Genomic DNA, 20,223 nt, shown 5'->3' with positions numbered 1-20,223 from the left:
GAATAAAGACATTTCAAATGTCATATTATGTATATATACCGTGTTATAACAATGTGCAAATAGTTAAAGTACGAATGGGAAAATAAATAAACATAAATATGGGTTGTATTTACAATGGTGTTTGTTCTTCACTGGTTGCCCTTTTCTTGTGGCAACAGGTCACAAATCTTGCAGCTGTGATGGCACACTGTGGTTTTTCACCCAGTAGATAAGGGAGTTTATCAAAATTAGGTTTGTTTCCGAATTCTTTGTGGATCGCTGTAATCTGAGGGAAATATGTGTCTCTAATATGGTCATACATTTGGCAGGAGGTTAGGAAGTGCAGCTCATTTTCCACCTCATTTTGTGGGCATTGTGCATATAGCCTGTCTTCTCTTGAGAGCCAGGTCTGCCTACGGTGGCCTTTCTCAATAGCAAGGCTATGCTCACTGAGTCTGTACATAGTCAAAGCTTTCCTTAAGTTTGGGTCAGTCACAGTGGTCAGGTATTCTGCCACTGTGTACTCTCTGTTTAGGGCCAAATAGCATTCTAGTTTGCTCTGTTTTTTTTGTTTGTTCTTTCCAATGTGTCAAGTAATTCTCTTTTTGTTTTCTCATGATTTGGTTGGGTCTAATTGTGTTGTTGTTGTTGTTGTCCTGGGGCTCTGTGGGGTCTGTTTGTGTTTGTGAACAGAGCCCCAGGACCATCTTACTTAGGGGACTCTTCTCCAAGTTCATCTCTCTGTAGGTGATGGCTTTGTTATGGAAGGTTTGGGAATCGCTTCCTTTTAAGTGGTTATGGAATTGAACAGCTCTTTTCTGGATTTTGATAATTAGCGGGTATTGGCCTAATTCTGCTCTGCATGCATTATTTGGTGTTTTACGTTGTACACGGAGGATGTTTTTGCAGAATTCTGCATGCAGAGTCTCAATTTGGTGTTTGTCCCATTTTGTGAATTCTTGGTTGGTGAGCGGACCCCAGACCTCACAACCATAAAGGGCAATGGGTTCTATAACTGATTCAAGTATTTTTAGCCAGATCCTAATTGGTATGTCAAATTTTATGTTCCTTTTGATGGCATAGAAGGCCCTTCTTGCCTTGTCTCTCAGATCGTTCACAGCTTTGTGGAAGTTACCTGTGGCGCTGATGTTTAGGCCGAGGTATGTATAGTTTTTTGTGTGCTCTAGGGCAACGGTGTCTAGATGGAATTTGTATTTGTGGTCCTGGCAACTGGACCTTTTTTGGAACACCATTATTTTTGTCTTACTGAGATTTACTGTCAGGGCCCAGGTCTGACAGAATCTGTGCAGAAGATCTAGGTGCTGCTGTAGGCCCTCCTTGGTTGGTGACAGAAGCACCAGATCATCAGCAAACAGTAGACATTTGACTTCAGATTCTAGTAGGGTGAGGCCGGGTGCTGCAGACTGCTCTAGTGCCCTCGCCAATTCGTTGATATATATGTTGAAGAGGGTGGGCTTAAACTGCATTCCTGTCTCACCCATGGCCCTGTGGAGAGAAATCTGTGTGTTTTTTGCCAATTTTAACAGCACACTTGTTGTTTGTGTACATGGATTTTATAATGTCGTTTGTTTTTCCCCCAACATCACTTTCCATCAATTTGTATAGCAGACCCTCATGCCAAATTGAGTCAAAAGCTTTTTTGAAATCAACAAAGCATGAGAAGACTTTGCCTTTGTTTTGGTTTGTTTGTTTGTCAATTAGGGTGTGCAGGGTGAATACGTGGTCTGTCGTACGGTAATTTGGTAAAAAGCCAATTTGACATTTGCTCAGTACGTTGTTTTCACTAAGGACATGAACTAGTCTGCTGTTAATGATAATGCAGAGGATTTTCCCAAGGTTGCTGTTGACTCATATCCCACGGTAGTTATTGGGGTCAAATCTGTCTCCACTTTTGTGGATTGGGGTGATCAGTCCTTGGTTCCAAATATTGGGGAAGATGCCAGAGCTAAGGATAATGTTAAAGAGTTTAAGTATAGCCAATTGGAATTTGTATTTATTATCATTAATATTTTATCATTTCATTGAGGATACCATCAACACCACAGGCCTTTTGTGTTGGAGGGTTTGTATTTTGTCCTGTAGTTCATTCAATGTAATTGGAGAATCCAGTGGGTTCTGGTAGTCTTTAATAGTTGATTCTAAGATTTGCATTTGATCATGTATATATTTTTGCTGTTTGTTCTTTGTTATAGGGCCAAAACGATTGGAGAAGTGGTTTACCCATACATCTCTGTTTTGGATAGATAGCTCTTCGTGTTGTTGTTTGTTTAGTGTTTTCCAATTTTCCCAGAAGTGGTTAGAGTCTATGGATTCTTCAATTATATTGAGCTGATTTCTGACATGCTGTTCCTTCTTTTTCCGTAGTGTATTTCTGTATTGTTTTAGTGATTCACCATAGTGAAGGCGTAGGCTCAGGTTTTCTGGGTCTCTATGTTTTTGGTTGGATAGGTTTCTCAATTTCTTTTTTAGGTTTTTGCATTCTTCATCAAACCATTTATCACTGTTGTTACTTTTCTTTGGTTTTCTGTTAGAGCTTTTTAGATTTGATAGGGAAGCTGAGAGGTCAAATATACTGTTTAGGTTTTCTACTGCCAAGTTTACACCTTCTCTATTACAGTGGAACGTTTTGTCCAGGAAGTTGTCTAGAATGGATTGAATTTGCTGTTGCCTAATAGTTTTTTGGTAGGTTTCAACACTACTTTCCTTCCATCTATAGCATGTCTTAATATTATTCAGTTCCTTTGGCTTTGATGCCTCATGATTGAGTATTGCTCTTTTCAAGTAGACTGTGATTTTGCTGTGGTCTGATAGGGGTGTCAGTGGGCTGACTGTGAACTCTCTGAGAGACTATTGGTTGAGGTCAGTGAAAAAGTAGTCTACAGTACTACTGCCAAGAGATGCGCTATAGGTGTACCTACCATAGGAGTCCCCTCGAAGCCTACCATTGACTATGTACATACCCAGTGTGCGACAGAGCTGCAGGAGTCGTGACCCGTTTTTGTTGGTTATGTTGTCGTAGTTGTGCCTAGGGGGGCATATGGGGGAGGGAATGCTGTCACCTCCAGGTAGGTGTTTGTCCCCCTGTGTGCTGAGGGTGTCAGGTTCTTGTCCAGTTCTGGCATTTAGGTCGCCACAGACTAGTACATGTCCCTGGGTCTGGAAATGATTGATTTCCCTCCAGGATGGAGAAGCTGTCTTCATTAAAGTATGGGGATTCTAGTGGGGGGATATAGGTAGCACACAGGAGGACATTTTTCTCTGTTGAGATAATTTCCTTTTGAATTTCTAACCAAATGTAAAATGTTCCTGTTTTGATTAATTTAATAGAGTGAGTTAGGTCTGCTCTATACCAAATTAGCATACCCCCTGAGTCCCTTCCCTGTTTCACACCTGGTAGTTTGGTGGATGGGACTACCAGCTCTCTGTAACCTAGAGGGCAACCAGTGGGTCCGTCTCCTCTATACCATGTTTCTTGTAGGATGACAATATATATGCAATATCTGTATTTCTGATTTTTATTTCCAGATTCCTGCTCTTTAGGCCAAAGCCAGATGACCTCAGGCCTTGGATATTCCAGGATGAAATAGTGAAGGCTTTGTGTTCCATAAATGTCTCTCTCTCTCTCTCTCTCTCTCTCTCTCTCTCTCTCTCTCCCGCTCCCTCTCTCCCTCTCTCTCCCTGACTCTCTCTCTCACCCTCTCTCTTTCTTTCTCTCTCTCTCTCGCCCTGTCTCTCTCTCTCTCTCTCTCCATGTCTCTCTCTCTCTCTCTCCATGTCTCTCTCTCTCTCTCTCCATGTCTGTCTGTCTGTCTGTCTGTCTGTCTGTCTGTCTGTCTGTCTGTCTGTCTCTATCATAAGGCCTCTCTCTCTTCCCTCTCTTCTATTTATCTCATCTCTCTCTCTCTCTCTCTCTCTCTCTCTCTCTCTCTCTCTCTCTCTCTCTCTCTCTCTCTGTACTTGGAGATGAATCAGCTTCAGGCTTGAAGTGGGGAGGAAGGAAAGATTGAGGTGGGATATAAAGGGTAGGTGAGGAAAGGCAGGGGAGACTAAGTGTTTTAACATATGTTTGAATCTATACTGAACAAAAATATAAACGCAACATGTAAAGTGTTAGTCCCATGTTTAATGAGCTGAAATAAAAGATCCCAGAAATGTTCCATACGCACAAAAAGCTTATTTCTCTCAAATGTTGTGCACATATTTGTTTACATCCCTTTGCCAAAATAATCCATCCATATGTGCAGTTTTGTCACACAACGCAATGCCACAGATGTCTCAAGTTTTGAGGGCGCGTACAATTGGCATGCTGACTGCAGGAATGTCCAACAGAGCTGTTGACAGAGAATATAATGTTAATTTCTCTACAACGTCGTTTTAGGGAATTTGGCAGTACGTCCAACTGGCTTCACAACCACAGACCACGTGTAACCACGACAGCCCAGGACCTCCACATCCAACTTCTTTACCTGCGGGATCGTCTGAGGAGGGGGGCGGTGCTGCTGAGGAGTATTTATGTCTGTAATAAAGCCTTTTTGTGGGGAAAAACTAATTCTGATTGGCTGGCCCTGCCTAGTCATGTGAAATCCATAGATTAGGGCCTAATGAATCAATTTCAATTGACTGATTTCCTTCTATGAACTGTAACTCAGTAAAATCTTTGAAATTGTTGCATGTTGCGTTTATATTTTTGTTCAGTTTATATATCAGCATTTGAATGTGTTCATGTGTCTGTGCATCTGTGTGTGGATGTGTATGTGTGTGTGTGTGTGTGTGTGTGTGTCTGTTGCCTTACCTTGATGCCCTTGCCCAGGCTCTCCAGTGAGTTGATGTCCAGTCCTTCCTTGCAGGCCTGTAGACAGGAGATGACTTTCTGGCTCTCTATCTTCCCTGGCCTGATGGTCAGCCCTGACAGACTTCCCCGGAAGTACTGTGTGAACCGCGGCTTAGTCACCTCACCACCTACACACAGAGGGACAGTTCAAGAATAATAACTACATACAGTTCCACTATTATTATGTAGAACGAAAGGAAATCCGTTCAGAACCCTCAATAGCCAATGACTAAAAAGTCGCTAATGAGTGACAATAGCACACAGTAATACCACTGTTAACGGCCTTCGGAAGCTTCAGGTCTCCCAGCATGCACTATAACCAGACAGGTCCTGAGTCAGTCCCCCCTCTCTCTCTCTCTGCCACTACTAATGTACTGTTACTGTACTGTCTGCAACATTACTAGGCAGATGGGCTGGTGACATGCCACTGATGCCAGCTCATTTCTCAGGGCCTCACATGCCTCACATGCTCTGGGTAGGCAGGCACTTCCCTTCAGCATGCAGTGAACAGTCTGCATGATAAACACACACAGAGAAACACAGGCACGCACATTCACACTTTCTCTAAGATAATGAAGGCTAGAAAGAACAACATCACCATTAGAGAGAGGGTAGAGAGAACAACAAACGCTGTTTCCCTACAAGACCGTGTGAACTCTGCCTTAGTGCATGCTCTCAATCCGCTGGCCTGAACAATAATCCACTGACTCTATTGACACACTCTGAACTTTTTCCATGAAACTTCTTTCTACTTTCCTTCCCTAAAATGCCAATTCTTCACACAGTTTCACATCCCCGTTCTTTCAATCCTGTCACCGCTAGCTCAGAGAAGCTATTGAGCACTTATAAAACGATCATGTAAAATGAACAAATCACGTCGCAAATTCCTTCACAGCCAGGGAGAATAATCATTATTGAGCTGTGATTACCCCAGACAGCCTGAGACAGACTCCTCTAGAAGTTTGAAGCAACTTTCACTAGAGCTTGTCAGTGGAACATTGAGCTCGTCAATAAGGCGGTCGCTCGAAGCTAAAGCCTTTGAAAAGGTAATCGTCAGAGCTAATAGCTCTGTGTAAAGATAACAGGGTCGTTACTGAGGGCTTAGTTCCCTTCAGAGAGGTCTAATGGTCGCTGACTACCTTCTCTATTCAAGGTCTTCTAATCCCTTCTTCAGGGCCACACAACTCCATCTGCCATTCAACGAAAGAGAAGAAAAAAACTGCAGTAATGGCAGCTGAAAGGAGACTAAATGACCTACCCGTCTTCTCCTCACCTCAACTCCTCTCCTCCTCTCTTCTCCTCACCTCCTCTCCTCCTCTCTTCTCCTCACCTCCTCTCCTCTCCTCCTCTCTTCTCCTCACCTCCTCTCCTCCTCTCCTCACCTCACCACACCTTTTCTCCTCTCGTCTCCTCCGGTCCTTCCACCCTGTTGAAAATGGCCTGATCTATCTCTACACATCATTTAGGGCTGTGCATCATTAGACACATTCCTACAGTCATTTCGCTAACAGTAGGCTCTACTGTGGGAGAGGTGACCTTTTATCAATTTTTAACTGGGCTTCAGGCGTTGCTGGAGACAGCTTGATTGTATCTCCACTATTCAACTTCTTTGTGCATCGACGATGGATTAAAAGCTTCCGGCAGTTAGGTTCATTCACGTTCAAAAAGCTTCCGGCAATTAGGTTCATTCACGTTCAAAAATACACATTATGCACGCAGCACTTCAAAGACAGACATTGTTATCTTTGGTCTGGAGAGAGCAGAGCTGACACTACTTGTCCAGTCGGCTTAATTGATCAACTGTCAGGCCAGATCCCCCAAAAAAGTTCTCACATCGAACCAGTCAATAGGGGTACATAACAGGGGCATTTTCATCATTATCATTTTCATCATCACCATCATCATCATCACCATCATCATCACCATCATCATCATCATCATCATCATCATCATCATCATCATCATCATCATCATCGTCATCATCATCATCATCATCATCATCACCATCATCATCATTGTAATTGTCATCATCACCATCATCATCACCTTGCCAGCAGGCGCCCACAGTGAGCTGTACGTCAATCTGAGAGGGGTGGATCGGCCAATCGTCTGTCACCAGGTAAGGGTCGTAGGTCACTCCGTCCACGTAGAGTGTCACCACAGGAAACTCCACGTTAATGACGTAATAGTGCCACTCCTTGTCACAGATCTGCACCGGAAAAAGACAGAGAGAGAGAGTGAGAGAGACAGAGAGAGAGAGAGCAAGAGAGAGAGAGAGAGAGAGAGCAAGAGAGAGAGAGAGAGAGAGAGAGAGAGAGAGAGAGAGAGAGAGAGAGAGAGAGAGAGAGAGAGAGAGTGAAAGAGGGAGAGTGAAAAAGAGAAATAGTGAAGGAGAGAAAGAGAGGGAGAGAAAGAGAGAGAGAGGGAGAAACTAAGCTGCACTTCCTAACCTCCTGCCAAATGCATGACCATATTAGAGACACATATTTCCCTCAGATTACACAGACCCACAAAGAATGAAAAACCACAGTGTGCCATCACAGCAGCAAGATTTGTGACCTGTTGCCACAAGAAAAGGGCAACCAGTGAAGAACAAACACCATTGTAAATACAACCCATATTTATTTTTCCTTTTGTACTTCAACTATTTGTACATCGTTACAACACTATATATAGACATAATATGACATTTCAAATGTCTTTATTCTTTTGCAACTTTTGTGAGTGTAATGTTTACTGTTCATTTTTTATTGTTTATTTCACTTTTGTTTATGATCTGTTTCACTTGCTTTGGCAATGTAAACATGTTTCCCATGCCAATAAAGCACTTTGAATTGAACTGAGAGAGAGAGAGAGAGAGAGAGAGAGAGAGAGAGAGAGAGAGAGAGAGAGAGAGAGAGAGAGAGAGAGAGAGAGAGAGAGAGAGAGAGAGAGAGAGAGAGAGAGAGAGAGAGAGAGAGAGAGAGAGAGAGAGAGAGAGAGAGAGAGAGAGAGAGAGAGGGAGAGAGAGAGAGAAGGGGAGAGAGAGAGAGAGGGAGAGAGAGGGAGAGAGAGAGAGAGGGAGAGAGAGAAGGGGAGAGATGAGAAGGGGATGTTAGATAAACATAAGCACAAGAGGCTCCATCAGCTCTTCCTTTATAAGGAGAGTATAGTTAGTGTTGTGAGGCAGATACAGTCTATCTGTCCATGCCAGTGGTTGTGGTTTAGGGAGAGCTGATGGAGGTTTAATAGCTGTGCTGCAGAGTGTCTGTCTGAGGGAGGCTGAGAGCTCTGAGTGGGGCTAAACGCACCTCTAATGGTGCCCCTGCTAGGACAGCAGATGGGTGAGTCGTCACCTCAGTTAGGACATGACGAGCACTGCACCAAATCTCACACATACAGAGGCTGGCAAGCGCACACTCATTCACAGAGTGGAACACACACATTTAGCGCCAACATGCATACAGTCACATAGTAGAGATAAATAGTAGAAAATAGACTTTAGCCCCACTCTCCAGGGGGTAACCCTGTCACTCTCCAGGGGGTAACCCTGTCACTCTCCAGGGGGTAACCCTGTCACTCTCCAGGGGGTAACCCTGTCACTCTCTAGGGGGTAGCCCTGTCACTCTCCAGGGGGTAACCCTGTCACTCTCCAGGGGGTAACCCTGTCACTCTCCAGGGGGTAACCCTGTCACTCTCCAGGGGGTAACCCTGTCACTCTCTAGGGGGTAACCCTGTCACTCTCCAGGGGGTAGCCCTGTCACTCTCCAGGGGGTAACCCTGTCACTCTCCAGGGGGTAACCCTGTCACTCTCCAGGGGGTAACCCTGTCACTCTCTAGGGGGTAACCCTGTCACTCTCCAGGGGGTAACCCTGTCCCTCTCCAGGGGGTAACCCTGTCACTCTCTAGGGGGTAACCCTGTCACTCTCTAGGGGGTAACCCTGTCATTCTCTAGGGGGTAACCCTGTCACTCTCTAGGGGGTAACCCTGTCATTCTCTAGGGGGTAACCCTGTCACTCTCTAGGGGGTCACTCTCTAGGGGGCAGGGTTCGTCAACTAGGTTTGTCCTCGGGCCAAATTCTTTCTGAGCTAATAGTCGGCGGGCCAGAACATAATTAGTATATAATATTACACAATTAATTAGACTACACTACAAATTGAACAACATTTTTAACACATCCGACTAGTACATAATGAATTCAGTGACAATAACACAATCATTTCGATCTGATTACGCTCATAAAATCACCATGTCTCTATTCAAGTATTATTTTGTCTATTTCTCTGTGCGTTGATTGGTGGGGGAAAACAGGTCTACATAGCCTACTCTAGGCTACACTACTTTTTTTTACGTCAACATTCGTTCAGAACAATTAGCTTGATAGCAAGATAAAATGTTGCTCTCAAAAAGTATCAAAAGAAAGGTGGATAATGAAAATCAAAGTTTTAGGTAATAATGGACAGAGAGCTATGCCTTCATTTTACCATCTTTTCCCAATGCCAAGCTTATTTGCAATGAGAATGTTGCTGTTTGCAAATAATTCAATCTCAGAGGTCATTATGATTCTAAGCATGGAACTTTCAAAGTGGCCTTCCTGCCCCAGACAGAGGCCCGACGCAGAAACATTGAAGCGTTAACTGCAAGCTACACACACAGCTTTTTTGGCTGACATATTCTGTCACTTAAACGGGTTAAACCTCTAGTTACAAGGAAGAGGGAAAACAGTCGTGGACATGGTGGAAAAACTTGAGGCCTTTACTAGGAAGCTTGAGTTGTTCGATTTGGACTTGTCATCTGGAAGGCTACTGCACTTCAGCACACTGAAGAAACGACAGGCAGAGGGACCAGGCCTCAGCATTATCACAGAGGTGATGGAAGATTTCATCAAGCAGCTGAGGGACAACTTCTCCACCAGATTTGAAGACTACAGCATGCCCAAGGATATCATTGCTTTTGTACGTGATCCTCTCACAGTCAGCCCAGGTGAAGAATTCTCCTCCCTTGCTAAGAAAATGATACCCTCGCTGGATTAGGCCTCAATTCAAACTGAGTTGATTGAATTCCAGACATGGAGCCAAATCCAAATGTGCGTTTTCGGTGGCATGCTCAGAGGAATACAGCACAATAAAGAAACTTGCATTTTATGTGCTAACAATGTTTGGATCGATATACACCTGCAAGTCCTCATTTTCCTCTATGAACTCAATATAGACTCACGACAAAAACTGGCTTACACATAAGTCAATCGAAGACTGCCTGCGCATCAAAATCACACCCATATTACGCAACATCCACAAGATCGTGTCCGAGGGGAAATGCAACTTTTCCCATTGAGTAAGACACTTACATACTAACATTATTGTGAATGCTTATCCAGGGATATTTAGGTCTCAAGCTGACAGTATTTTTCGTTTGTTCTGTCGTTAAAGGAGCAGGCTATCCCGATACAGACATTCAGACACAGACATCGCATTTGTTCTTTAAATGATTGTTTTATGTAGGATGCTACATTTTTGGCCAGTTGCAATTGTAAGTAGGACTATATATGTTTTTATCCCACTTCTATTAGGCCATATCGTTTTTTCTTGTGAAAGATGCTGTTAAGCCTCATAGTCTACCTCAGCCAGTTAAGTTATTTTATACAAGACTCTGAAGAAATAGACTCCAATTAAGTCCTCTTGTTGTTTGTAAAGTCAAATTAAAATGAAGTTTATTGTTGAAATGACTGGTGTAGGTTTCCTCCATCTGTTGCTGTGCAACACTTGCAAATCAAGTTAGCTATATTTTCAGTACCAGGCGCTGTTCACCTCCTATTGAATGAGCTGCGGTTGCAGCTTTACGTTTCAGTACCACAGAATGGTCCGCTGCCTGCTTTATTAGTTGACTGTCTCCTGCATTCTCTCTCCTCATGATTAAGTTAAAATGTAACTTTTGCATTATTTAGGTATTGTCACGTCTCCTCCCGTTGCTCCCCTCCGAAACTCTGATTCGCCGGTCTTCTAAGCCACCGGTCTGAGCGCACCACCTCGGCAACACCGGAATGGAAACCCAACGCACCCTAATCACCTCCAGCGCACCTGCACCTCATCATCTCATCACCACCACTATTTAGCCCTGAACTGTTCAGTACTGTGTTGTGTGTGATTGTTTAGCGTCGTGTCGTTTACTCTCTCTTTGTTATTCTCTTTCTCATTGAGTAAACCTTGACCTTGTTAATTCCTGCGTCTGCGTCTTGCCTCTTCGTATATCAGTACTCGTCACAGAATCCCACACCACGAAAATGGATGCAGCAGGAGTTTCTCAGTGCCTCGACCAGCACCAGCAGCAGCTTGCCCAGTTGAACGCCACCATGCAGGAAGTGCTCCAAACTCTGCATTATCTGCCCAGCGCTCCGGTTCCACCTCAGGGAGCGGCGATTGCCCCCAATCCACCTGTTTCCGTGCTATCACCCACTTCTGCGGGAACCCTCGCCCTACCAGAGCGCTATGACGGAAAAACTACTAAATGTAGCAGCTTCCTGCTACAGGTTTCACTTTACCTGGCACGTCAGCCTGGGGCATATCCATCTGACCAAGCCAGGATAGCGCTGGTGATTTCGCTACTTAAAGGAAAGGCGCTGGATTGGGCCACGGCAGCCACGGTGACGGCGTCTTCCGGCTGGAAAGAGCGTGCTCTACGCACAGCCTTCAGGAGAGGCTTACGGGAGGACATTAAGACGGAACTCGCATGTCGGGATGACGAGCTGGACCTTGATACCCTCATCACCACATCCATCCAACTTGACGACATGTTGAGAGAGAGACGGCGTTCCCAACACCTCCCGGAGCCTCGACGCTCACCCCATCTGAGCTATGGAAGCCGCCCTACTTCCGAGTTCTCACCCATGGAGGTGGGCAGCACCCCCTACACCACCATGGACCACAGATTTCCTGGCGGCTCCCTATCTAGGTGGTATGACTCCCGTCGCCGCTCCGTGAGTGTGACGTCATCTCCTATCACAAAACCATTGTTTTTTGTTCGCATAACGGTGACTGGTTATTCCTTCTCTTCCATTTCTACTGCAATGATAGATTCCAAATCAGCGGGGAACCTTATAGATAGGGAGCTGGTCTCTGAATGGGGGTTGCCCACTGTGCCACTGCCATATCCGCTACATGTCACCTCACTGGACAATAAACCCCTTGGAACAGGCACCATTACGCACGTCACTCTCCCCATCACCATCACCATTCCCACACTACCGGAGCACCACGAGGAGCTGTCATTCCACATTGTCACGTCACCCCTTCACCGGATCATCTTGGGATTGCCCTGGCTCAGACTACACAACCCCACCATCAATTGGATCACCAAGAGGATCACAGCCTGGTCCACCTCATGCCGGAAGACCTGCCTGCCGGTGATTTGTTGTTCCACGTCAGTGGAGAGTCCGGAGTCCGCCCTCCAGCCCAACATTCCACGTGAGTGCGCAGATCTCTCCGATGTCTTCTCTTCATCAAAGGCTACGTGTCTCCCTCCTCACAGGCCCTGGGACTACGCCATTGACCTGCTGGAGGGACAACACCCCCAGAAGAGTCGCATTTACCCCCTTTCCATGGCGGAGACTGAGGCCATGGAGAAGTATGTGGCGGAGAGACCCTGAAACAGGGGTTCATCAGACGCTCTACCTCTCCTGCCTCCGCCAGCTTCTTATTCGTGGCCAAAAAAGACGGAGGACTGAGACCATGCATTGACTACAGGGGGCTGAACGCAGTCACCACCAAGTACCGGCACCCCCTCCCTCTGGTTCGGTCGGCCATCGAGCAGCTACAAGGGACCCGGTACTTTACCAAGTTGGAGCTGAGGAGTGCCTACAACCTGATCCGAATCCGGGAAGGAGATGAGTGGAAGACGGCATTCAGCACTACCTCAGGCCACTATGAATACTGCGTCATGCCCTACGGACTCGCCAACGCAACTTCTGTGTTCCAGTCCTTCGTCAATGACGTGTTCCGGGACATGCTGAGTAGACAGGTGGTGGTGTACATCGACAATATCCTGATCTATTCGGCTACGTTCGAGGAGCACGTCAGGGACGTCCGAGCTGTCCTGCTCCACCTCCGGGAACACAGCCTGTTGGTGAAGGGTGAGAAATGTGAAAATCCACCAACAGACCATGTCCTTCCTGGGATACAGGATCAGTTCTCAGGGGGTGTTCATGGAAGGAGTGAAGACGGACGCCGTCAGGTCATGGCCAGTCCCCACAACCATCAAGGGCCTACAGAGCTTCCTGGGCTTTGCCAATTTCTACCGGTGTTTCATCAGGTCCTTCAGCTCCATAGCCACCCCGCTCACCTCTCTCCTTAAGGGTGGGCCTCAGAAGCTGACCTGGAACCCTGAGGCTGACGCTGCCTTCAAGAGGCTGAAGGAGAGGTTCACCACAGCGCCCATCCTAAAACACCCAGATCCATCGCGTCCATTCATCCTGGAGGTGGATGCATCGGAGGAGGGCGTAGGTGCGTTCATCTCCCAGCGGCACGGTAAGCCAGAGAAAATGTATTCCTGTGCCTTTTTCTCTAAAAAGCAGAGAGGAACTATGGAGTTGGAGACAGGGAGCTGTTGGCGGTGGTCCTCGCTCTGGAGGAATGGAGACACTGGCTGGAGGGCACAGTCCATCCATTCCGGGTTCTTACTGACCACCGGAATTTGGAGCACATACGGGCAGCGAAACGGATGAACTCTCGTCAAGCCAGGTGGGCCCAATTTCTTACTCGCTTTCAATTCATTCTGTCCTACCGCCCAGGATCCCAGAATGTGAAAGCCGACGCACTCTCCAGGATGCACCATACCGGAGAAAGGAAGGATCTGGGGGGGTCCTATCCTGCCCTCATCTCTCATCGGTGCACCTGTGGTTTGGGATGTGGACGAAGACATCCGCCTGGCAGCTCAGGAGGACCCAGCGCCTGCCAACGACCCTCCGGGGCGCGTGTATGTACCCGCCAGTGTCCGTGACCGCCTGCTGATCTGGGCGCACACCACCCTTACGGCAGGTCACTCTGGTATTACGCGCACCCTGCATTCTCTAGCCCCAAAATACTGGTGCCTTCTACCTTGGCTTCTGATGTCTCCTGCTATGTCAACTCCTATTCTGTATGTGCCCAAATGAAGACACCTCTCCCAGTGCCTCAGCGACCTTGGTCACACATGTCCATAGACTTTGTCACTGACCTTCCACGTTCTGATGGCTTCACCACAGTCATGGTGGTCGTGGATCGGTTCTCTAAATCATGCCGTTTTTTGCCACTAACTGGTCTTCCTTCTGCTCTCCAGGTCGCTGAGGTCCTGTTCCAACAGGTCTTCCGGCATTATGGACTTCCGGAGGACATCGTCTCGGACCGTGGCCCCCAATTCACCTCCCGAGTGTGGAAGGCTTTCCTGGAGAAGATCGGGGCCACGGCCAGCCTCTCCTCCGGGTATAGGCCTCAGTCGAATGGGCAGGTGGAGCGCATGAACCAGGAGCTGGGGAGGTTTCTTCGTTGCCACTGTCAGGACCGGCAGGGTGAGTGGGCGAGGTTTCTTCCCTGGGCAGAATATGCCCAGAACTCCCTCGTTCACTCCTCCACGGGGCTCACTTCCTTACAGTGCGTCCTGGGGTACCAGCTGGCCCTGGCCCCATGGACACCCAGCTAGACTGATGCGCCCGCTGTCGACGAGTGGTTCCACAGGGCCGGACAGGTCTGGGACGCCGCCCATGTCCATCTCCAGAGGGCCATTCGTCGGCAGAAAGACCAAGCCAACCGCCACCACAGTGAGACCCCTGTATTCCAGCCTGGTGATCGTGTCTGGCTGTCCACAAAAAACTCCCTCTCCACCTGCCCTGCAAGAAACTGAGCCCCCGGTTTGTGGGGCCGTTTAAGGTCCTCCGGTGGATAAATGAGGTATCATCCCGGCTGCTCCTTCCCCCTCACTACCGTGTCTCATCCACTTTTCATGTGTCTCTCCTCAGGACGGTGGTTCCTGGTCCTCTGGCAGATGCCGTCCCCCGGGGTACGCCTCCTCCGCCCCTGGACATTGACGGGAGTCCGGCATATGCGGTGAGGGACCTGCTGGACTCCAGGTTCCGTGGGGGACGGCTCCATTACCTGGTGGAGTGGGAAGGGTATGGTCCTGAGTAGAGGAGCTGGGTTCCGGCTGAGGACGTTCTGGACCCCAACCTAATTCGGGACTTCCACTGTCGCCGCCCTGACTGGCCCGCTCATCATCTCATCACCACCCCTATTTAGCCCTGGACTGTTCAGTACTGTGTTGTGTGTGAGTGTTTAGCGTTGTGTCGTTTACTCTCTCTTTGTTATTCTCTTTCTCATTAAGTAAACCTTGACCTTGTTAATTCCTGCGTCTGCGTCTTGCCGCTTCGTATATCAGTACTCATCACAGGACTTCCTTCTTGGGACATTGCATGTGGGAGTTTTTGTATCTCGTGTCCGAGATTTCTTTATTATTATAATTTATTTAAATGAAAAAATATTCATAATTAATTTGGGGTCCTTTGGGAGGCCAAACAATATTGCTGGCGGGCCAGATTTGGCCAGCGGGCCGCCAGTTGGGGAACCCTCGAGGGGGTAACCCTGCCACTCTCTAGGGGGTAACCCTGCCACTCTCTAATGGTAACCCTGCCACTCTCTAATGGTAACCCTGCCACTCTCTAATGGTAACCCTGCCACTCTCTAATGGTAACCCTGCCACTCTCCAGGGGGTAACCCTGCCACTCTCTAATGGTAACCCTGCCACTCTCCAGGGGGTAACCCTGTCACTCTCTAATGGTAACCCTGCCACTCTCTAGGGGGTAACCCTGCCACTCTCTAATGGTAACCCTGCCACTCTCTAGGGGGTAACCCTGCCACTCTCTAATGGTAACCCTGCCACTCTCTAGGGGGTAACCCTGCCACTCTCTAATGGTAACCCTGCCACTCTCTAGGGGGTAACCCTGCCACTCTTTAGGGGGTAACCCTGCCACTCTCTAGGGGGTAACCCTGCCACTCTCTAGGGGGTAACCCTGCCACTCTTTAGGGGGTAACCCTGCCACTCTCTAGGGGGTAACCCTGCCACTCTCTAGGGGGTAACCCTGCCACTCTTTAGGGGGTAACCCTGCCACTCTCTAGGGGGTAACCCTGCCACTCTTTAGGGGGTAACCCTGCCACTCTATAGGGGGTAACCCTGTCACTCTCTAGGGGGTAACCCTGCCACTCTGTTTGGGATATCACTGCTCTCCCGACAGTTGCTGGAGGCGTTGGAGACTTCAAAGGTCTTCTCCGCCACGCCCTGCTCGTTTGAACCTGTCTGTCTCTGGCTGGGAGGGTAAAGGAGGGTTAGTACCCTGCAGCTCCATACAGTACGCTATGGGACTGACTGACAAGCCACGCTTTCACTCCACAGGACCCAGGCCTACGGGCCTACAGGCTACAGCCAGCCTTCTCCAGCAGCCCCTCCATGCACACTTCTCATGTGTCCTCTCTTGCCCCCTCTATCTCTCTTCCCTACCCTTTCTCTCTCTTCATATTCCTGCATCATCTTGCTCTCTCTCTTGCTTTCTCCTCCCTCTCTCATTCTGCATGTTTCGTTTGACTCCCCCCCCGCCCCTCTCTCTCTCTCTCTCTTTCTCTCTCTCATCCTCTCACTCTCCCTGGGGCCACCCGTTACCCTAGTTGTAGTTCAGTACAATTGCTCTCTGGCAGACAGACACAGCCTTGCACTACTGCCCTGCTCTACTGCTCTTTGATCTGCTGTCAGGCTTATCCTGTGATAACTTGTAGCATTAGCCTGGATGAGTTAGCATAGGATATAGCCCTATTGTCTACTGCATTCTGTCTGGACATGCAGCAGCCAGTGTAAACTGTCATGGGTTTCTGCCCACATCCTGGGTTTCTGCCAATTTTACTCTCATATAATGATTTCAATAATCTACATGACGTCCCACTGGTGTCTACGGTGAGAGAAATACGTCTTGCTCCATTGTGGTTCTGTGATATGAACATCACCTTATTGTGGCTATCCAGAGCACAACTGTTAATGAGATAGCTATTGTATAAGGCAAGTAAAGATTTGGCCCAAATTGTACTAATTGGAAGATTTCACAGCTGCTGGCCATGTTGTAGCCTACCAGTGTATTCAGAGATACTGCATTGGTACTTAAGCCTTAGATGAACAAGTCTGTGTGAAATATTCAGTGGTGCTGGGACTGGTGCTGTTAATATGCTGCAAAGGATAAGACAGGGTCTGGAATGTAGACTAGAAACTTTCATAAGAACATATACACAGCTTGGCAGCACCCCTATTGTTGAATATTTCAAAGCGTGGGGCTCACGGGAGAGTGGTGTGACTGGTGGATGACTTCCTCCAGACTTCAAAGGGGATGTGGCAGTGCCCAGGAGACCCTGACTCTGCTGGGGGTGGGCAGGCGCTGAAGCTGCCTGCTGCTGGAGAGACCTCCAGAGGGGAAGGAGGAATAAACAAGATTTGAGCCACTCTGTTTTTCCATACAGTACCACCATCACACAGCAGCTAGCTGACGCAACGGTACAACAAGGAGGACTAGACTATCTCTGTCAGTGTTGGTATACTTCTCAGTGTTGGTATGTCTCTCAGTGTTGGTATATCTCTCAGTGCTGGTATGTTTCTCAGTGTTGGTATGTTTCTCAGTGTTGGTATGTTTCTCAGTGTTGGTATCGCTCTCAGTGTTGGTATCTCTCTCAGTGTTGGTATGTCTCTCAGTGTTGGTATGTCTCTCAGTGTTGGTATGTCTCTCAGTATTGGTATGTTTCTCAGTGTTGGTATGTCTCTCAGTGTTGGTATGTTTCTCAGTGTTGGTATGTTTCTCAGTGTTGGTATGTTTCTCAGTGTTGGTATGTTTCTCAGTGTTGGTATCGCTCTCAGTGTTGGTATCTCTCTCAGTGTTGGTATGTCTCTCAGTGTTGGTATGTCTCTCAGCGTTGGTATGTTTCTCAATGTTGGTATGTTTCTCAGTGTTGGTATGTTTCTCAGTGTTGGTATCGCTCTCAGTGTTGGTATCTCTCTCAGTGTTGGTATGTTTCTCAGTGTTGGTATGTTTCTCAGTGTTGGTATCTCACGCAGTGCTGGTATGTTTCTCAGTGTTGGTATCTCTCGCAGTGTTGGTATGTCTCGCAGTGTTGGTATGCTTCTCAGTTGGAATGTTTCTCAGTCTTGGTATGTTTCTCAGTCTTGGTATGTCTCTCAGTGTTGGTATCTCTCGCAGTGTTGGTATTTCTCTCAGTGTTGGTATGTTTCTCAGTGTTGGTATCGCTCTCAGTGTTGGTATCTCTCTCAGTGTTGGTATGTTTCTCAGTGTTGGTATCGCTCTCAGTGTTGGTATATCTCTCAGTGTTGGTATGTCTCTCAGTGTTGGTATGTCTCTCAGTGTTGGTATCTCTCTCAGTGTTGGTATGTTTCTCAGTGTTGGTATGTTTCTCAGTGTTGGTATCTCTCGCAGTGCTGGTATGTTTCTCAGTGTTGGTATCTCTCGCAGTGTTGGTATGTCTCGCAGTGTTGGTATGCTTCTCAGTTGGAATGTTTCTCAGTCTTGGTATGTTTCTCAGTCTTGGTATGTCTCTCAGTGTTGGTATCTCTCGCAGTGTTGGTATTTCTCTCAGTGTTGGTATGTTTCTCAGTGTTGGTATCGCTCTCAGTGTTGGTATCTCTCTCAGTGTTGGTATGTTTCTCAGTGTTGGTATCGCTCTCAGTGTTGGTATATCTCTCAGTGTTGGTATGTCTCTCAGTGTTGGTATGTCTCTCAGTGTTGGTATCTCTCGCAGTGTTGGTATGTTTCTCAGTTGGTATGTTTCTCAGTCTTGGTATGTTTCTCAGTTTTGGTATCTCTCTCAGTGTTGGGATCTCTCACAGTGTTGGTATCTCTCTCAGTGTTGGTATCTCTCGCAGTCTTGGTCTTTCTCTCAGTGTTGGTATTTCGCTCAGTGTTGGTATGTTTCTCAGTGTTGGTATGTTTCTCAATATTGGCATGTTTCTCAGTGTTGGTATGTTTCTCAGCGTTGGCATCTCTCTCAGACAAGCTAAATTACTTCTATGCTCGCTTCGAGGCAAGCAACACTGAAGCATGCATGAGAGTGCAGTGCTTTGTTTGGTGAGCAGCCAGCTGGAGAGAGATAGAGCAAATCAGAGTGAGGGAAAGCACTACCCAGAGAGGGACAGGAGACTGGCTGCTATGGCAGGAAGAGACAATCAGAGTGAGGGAAAGCACTACCCAGAGAGGGACAGGAGACTGGCCGCTATGGCAGGAAGAGACAATCAGAGTGAGGGAAAGCACTACCCAGAGAGGGACAAGAGACTGGCTGCTATGGCAGGAACAGACAATCAGAGTGAGGGAAAGCACTACCCAGAGAGGGACAAGAGACTGGCTGCTATGTCAGGAAGAGACAATCAGAGTGAGGGAAAGCACTACCCAGAGAGGGACAAGAGACTGGCTGCTATGGCAGGAAGAGACAATCAGAGTGAGGGAAAGCACTACCCAGAGAGGGACAGGAGGAGCTACTCTAGCTCAGGGAACAGCTATCAAGCATAGCCACTGGTTCACAGCTACAGGCTATACAGGAGTTATGCCACAGGGCAAAAGGTGTGTGTCTGTGTGATTGTGTGTGTGTGATTGTGTGTGTATGCGTGTGTGTCTGTGTCTGTGTGTGTGTCTGTGTGTGTGTCTGTGTCTGTGTGTGTGTGTGTGTGTGTGTGCGTGTGCGTGTGCGTCTGTGTGTGTGTTATTTAATCATATATGTATGTGGTTGAGAGAGAGCGAGTGGGGACAAGGGAGTGGAGCAGATATTTGGATGCAACAGCACACCCACTGGTTGAATCAACGTTGTTTCCACGTCATTTCAACAACAAAATTCAATGTGATGACGTTGAATCAACATGGAAAACTGATTGGATTTGCAAAAAGTCATCAACGTAAGGGAATTTCATTTTTTAAAACCTAAATCCAATGAAATTGTGACATTATTTGTTGATTTCACATTGAATTCACATTAGTTGACAACCAATACCTAGACGTTGAACTGACTTCTATGCCGAGTGGCACAATCAACAAGAAGTGTAACTTCAAAACAAACTTTGCAATTCCCAAATCCCGCCATGTCTCTACCCGTCATGCAAAATGATAGACAGAAGAAATGAAACAAGTAAATAGAAATAAAAGGGCGGGGTAGAAAGATAGACAGGGGGAGAGAGAAGAGAGAGAACAACAACAGTGGGCCTACTCAATTGGACAGTGTGACAGAGAAAGAGACAGAGAGAGGGAGGAAGAGAGGGAGAGAAGGAGGGAGGGAGGGAAACAGAGAGAGAGCAGCTGAAACATTACACATCAAAGACCCCTTGTCATCTCCTGGGCCCACCATGGTATGGAGAAAACAAA

At 47.3% G+C, this 20,223-nt stretch overlaps 1 protein-coding gene across 1 annotated transcript in view; it reads right to left on the bottom strand.

The window, feature by feature from the left end:
* The window catches only part of LOC121567698 (calsyntenin-2), a 405,076-nt gene that overhangs the window by 33,647 nt on the left and 351,206 nt on the right, over positions 1-20,223 (bottom strand). Inside the window, exons 9-10 of the mRNA XM_041877918.2 lie at positions 6,878-7,040; positions 4,793-4,959 (exon numbers count right to left, since the gene is read on the bottom strand). Coding sequence (XP_041733852.1) covers positions 4,793-4,959; positions 6,878-7,040 — 330 coding nt within the window. The remainder of the gene's footprint in view (positions 1-4,792; positions 4,960-6,877; positions 7,041-20,223) is intronic.

The sequence above is a fragment of the Coregonus clupeaformis genome, chromosome 6 (assembly GCF_020615455.1).
Source record: "Coregonus clupeaformis isolate EN_2021a chromosome 6, ASM2061545v1, whole genome shotgun sequence".
In the NCBI taxonomy this organism is placed as follows: Eukaryota; Metazoa; Chordata; class Actinopteri; order Salmoniformes; family Salmonidae; genus Coregonus; species Coregonus clupeaformis.
The sequence above is the reverse complement of the archived record's forward strand: the minus strand, read 5'-3'. Positions and strand labels throughout refer to the sequence as shown.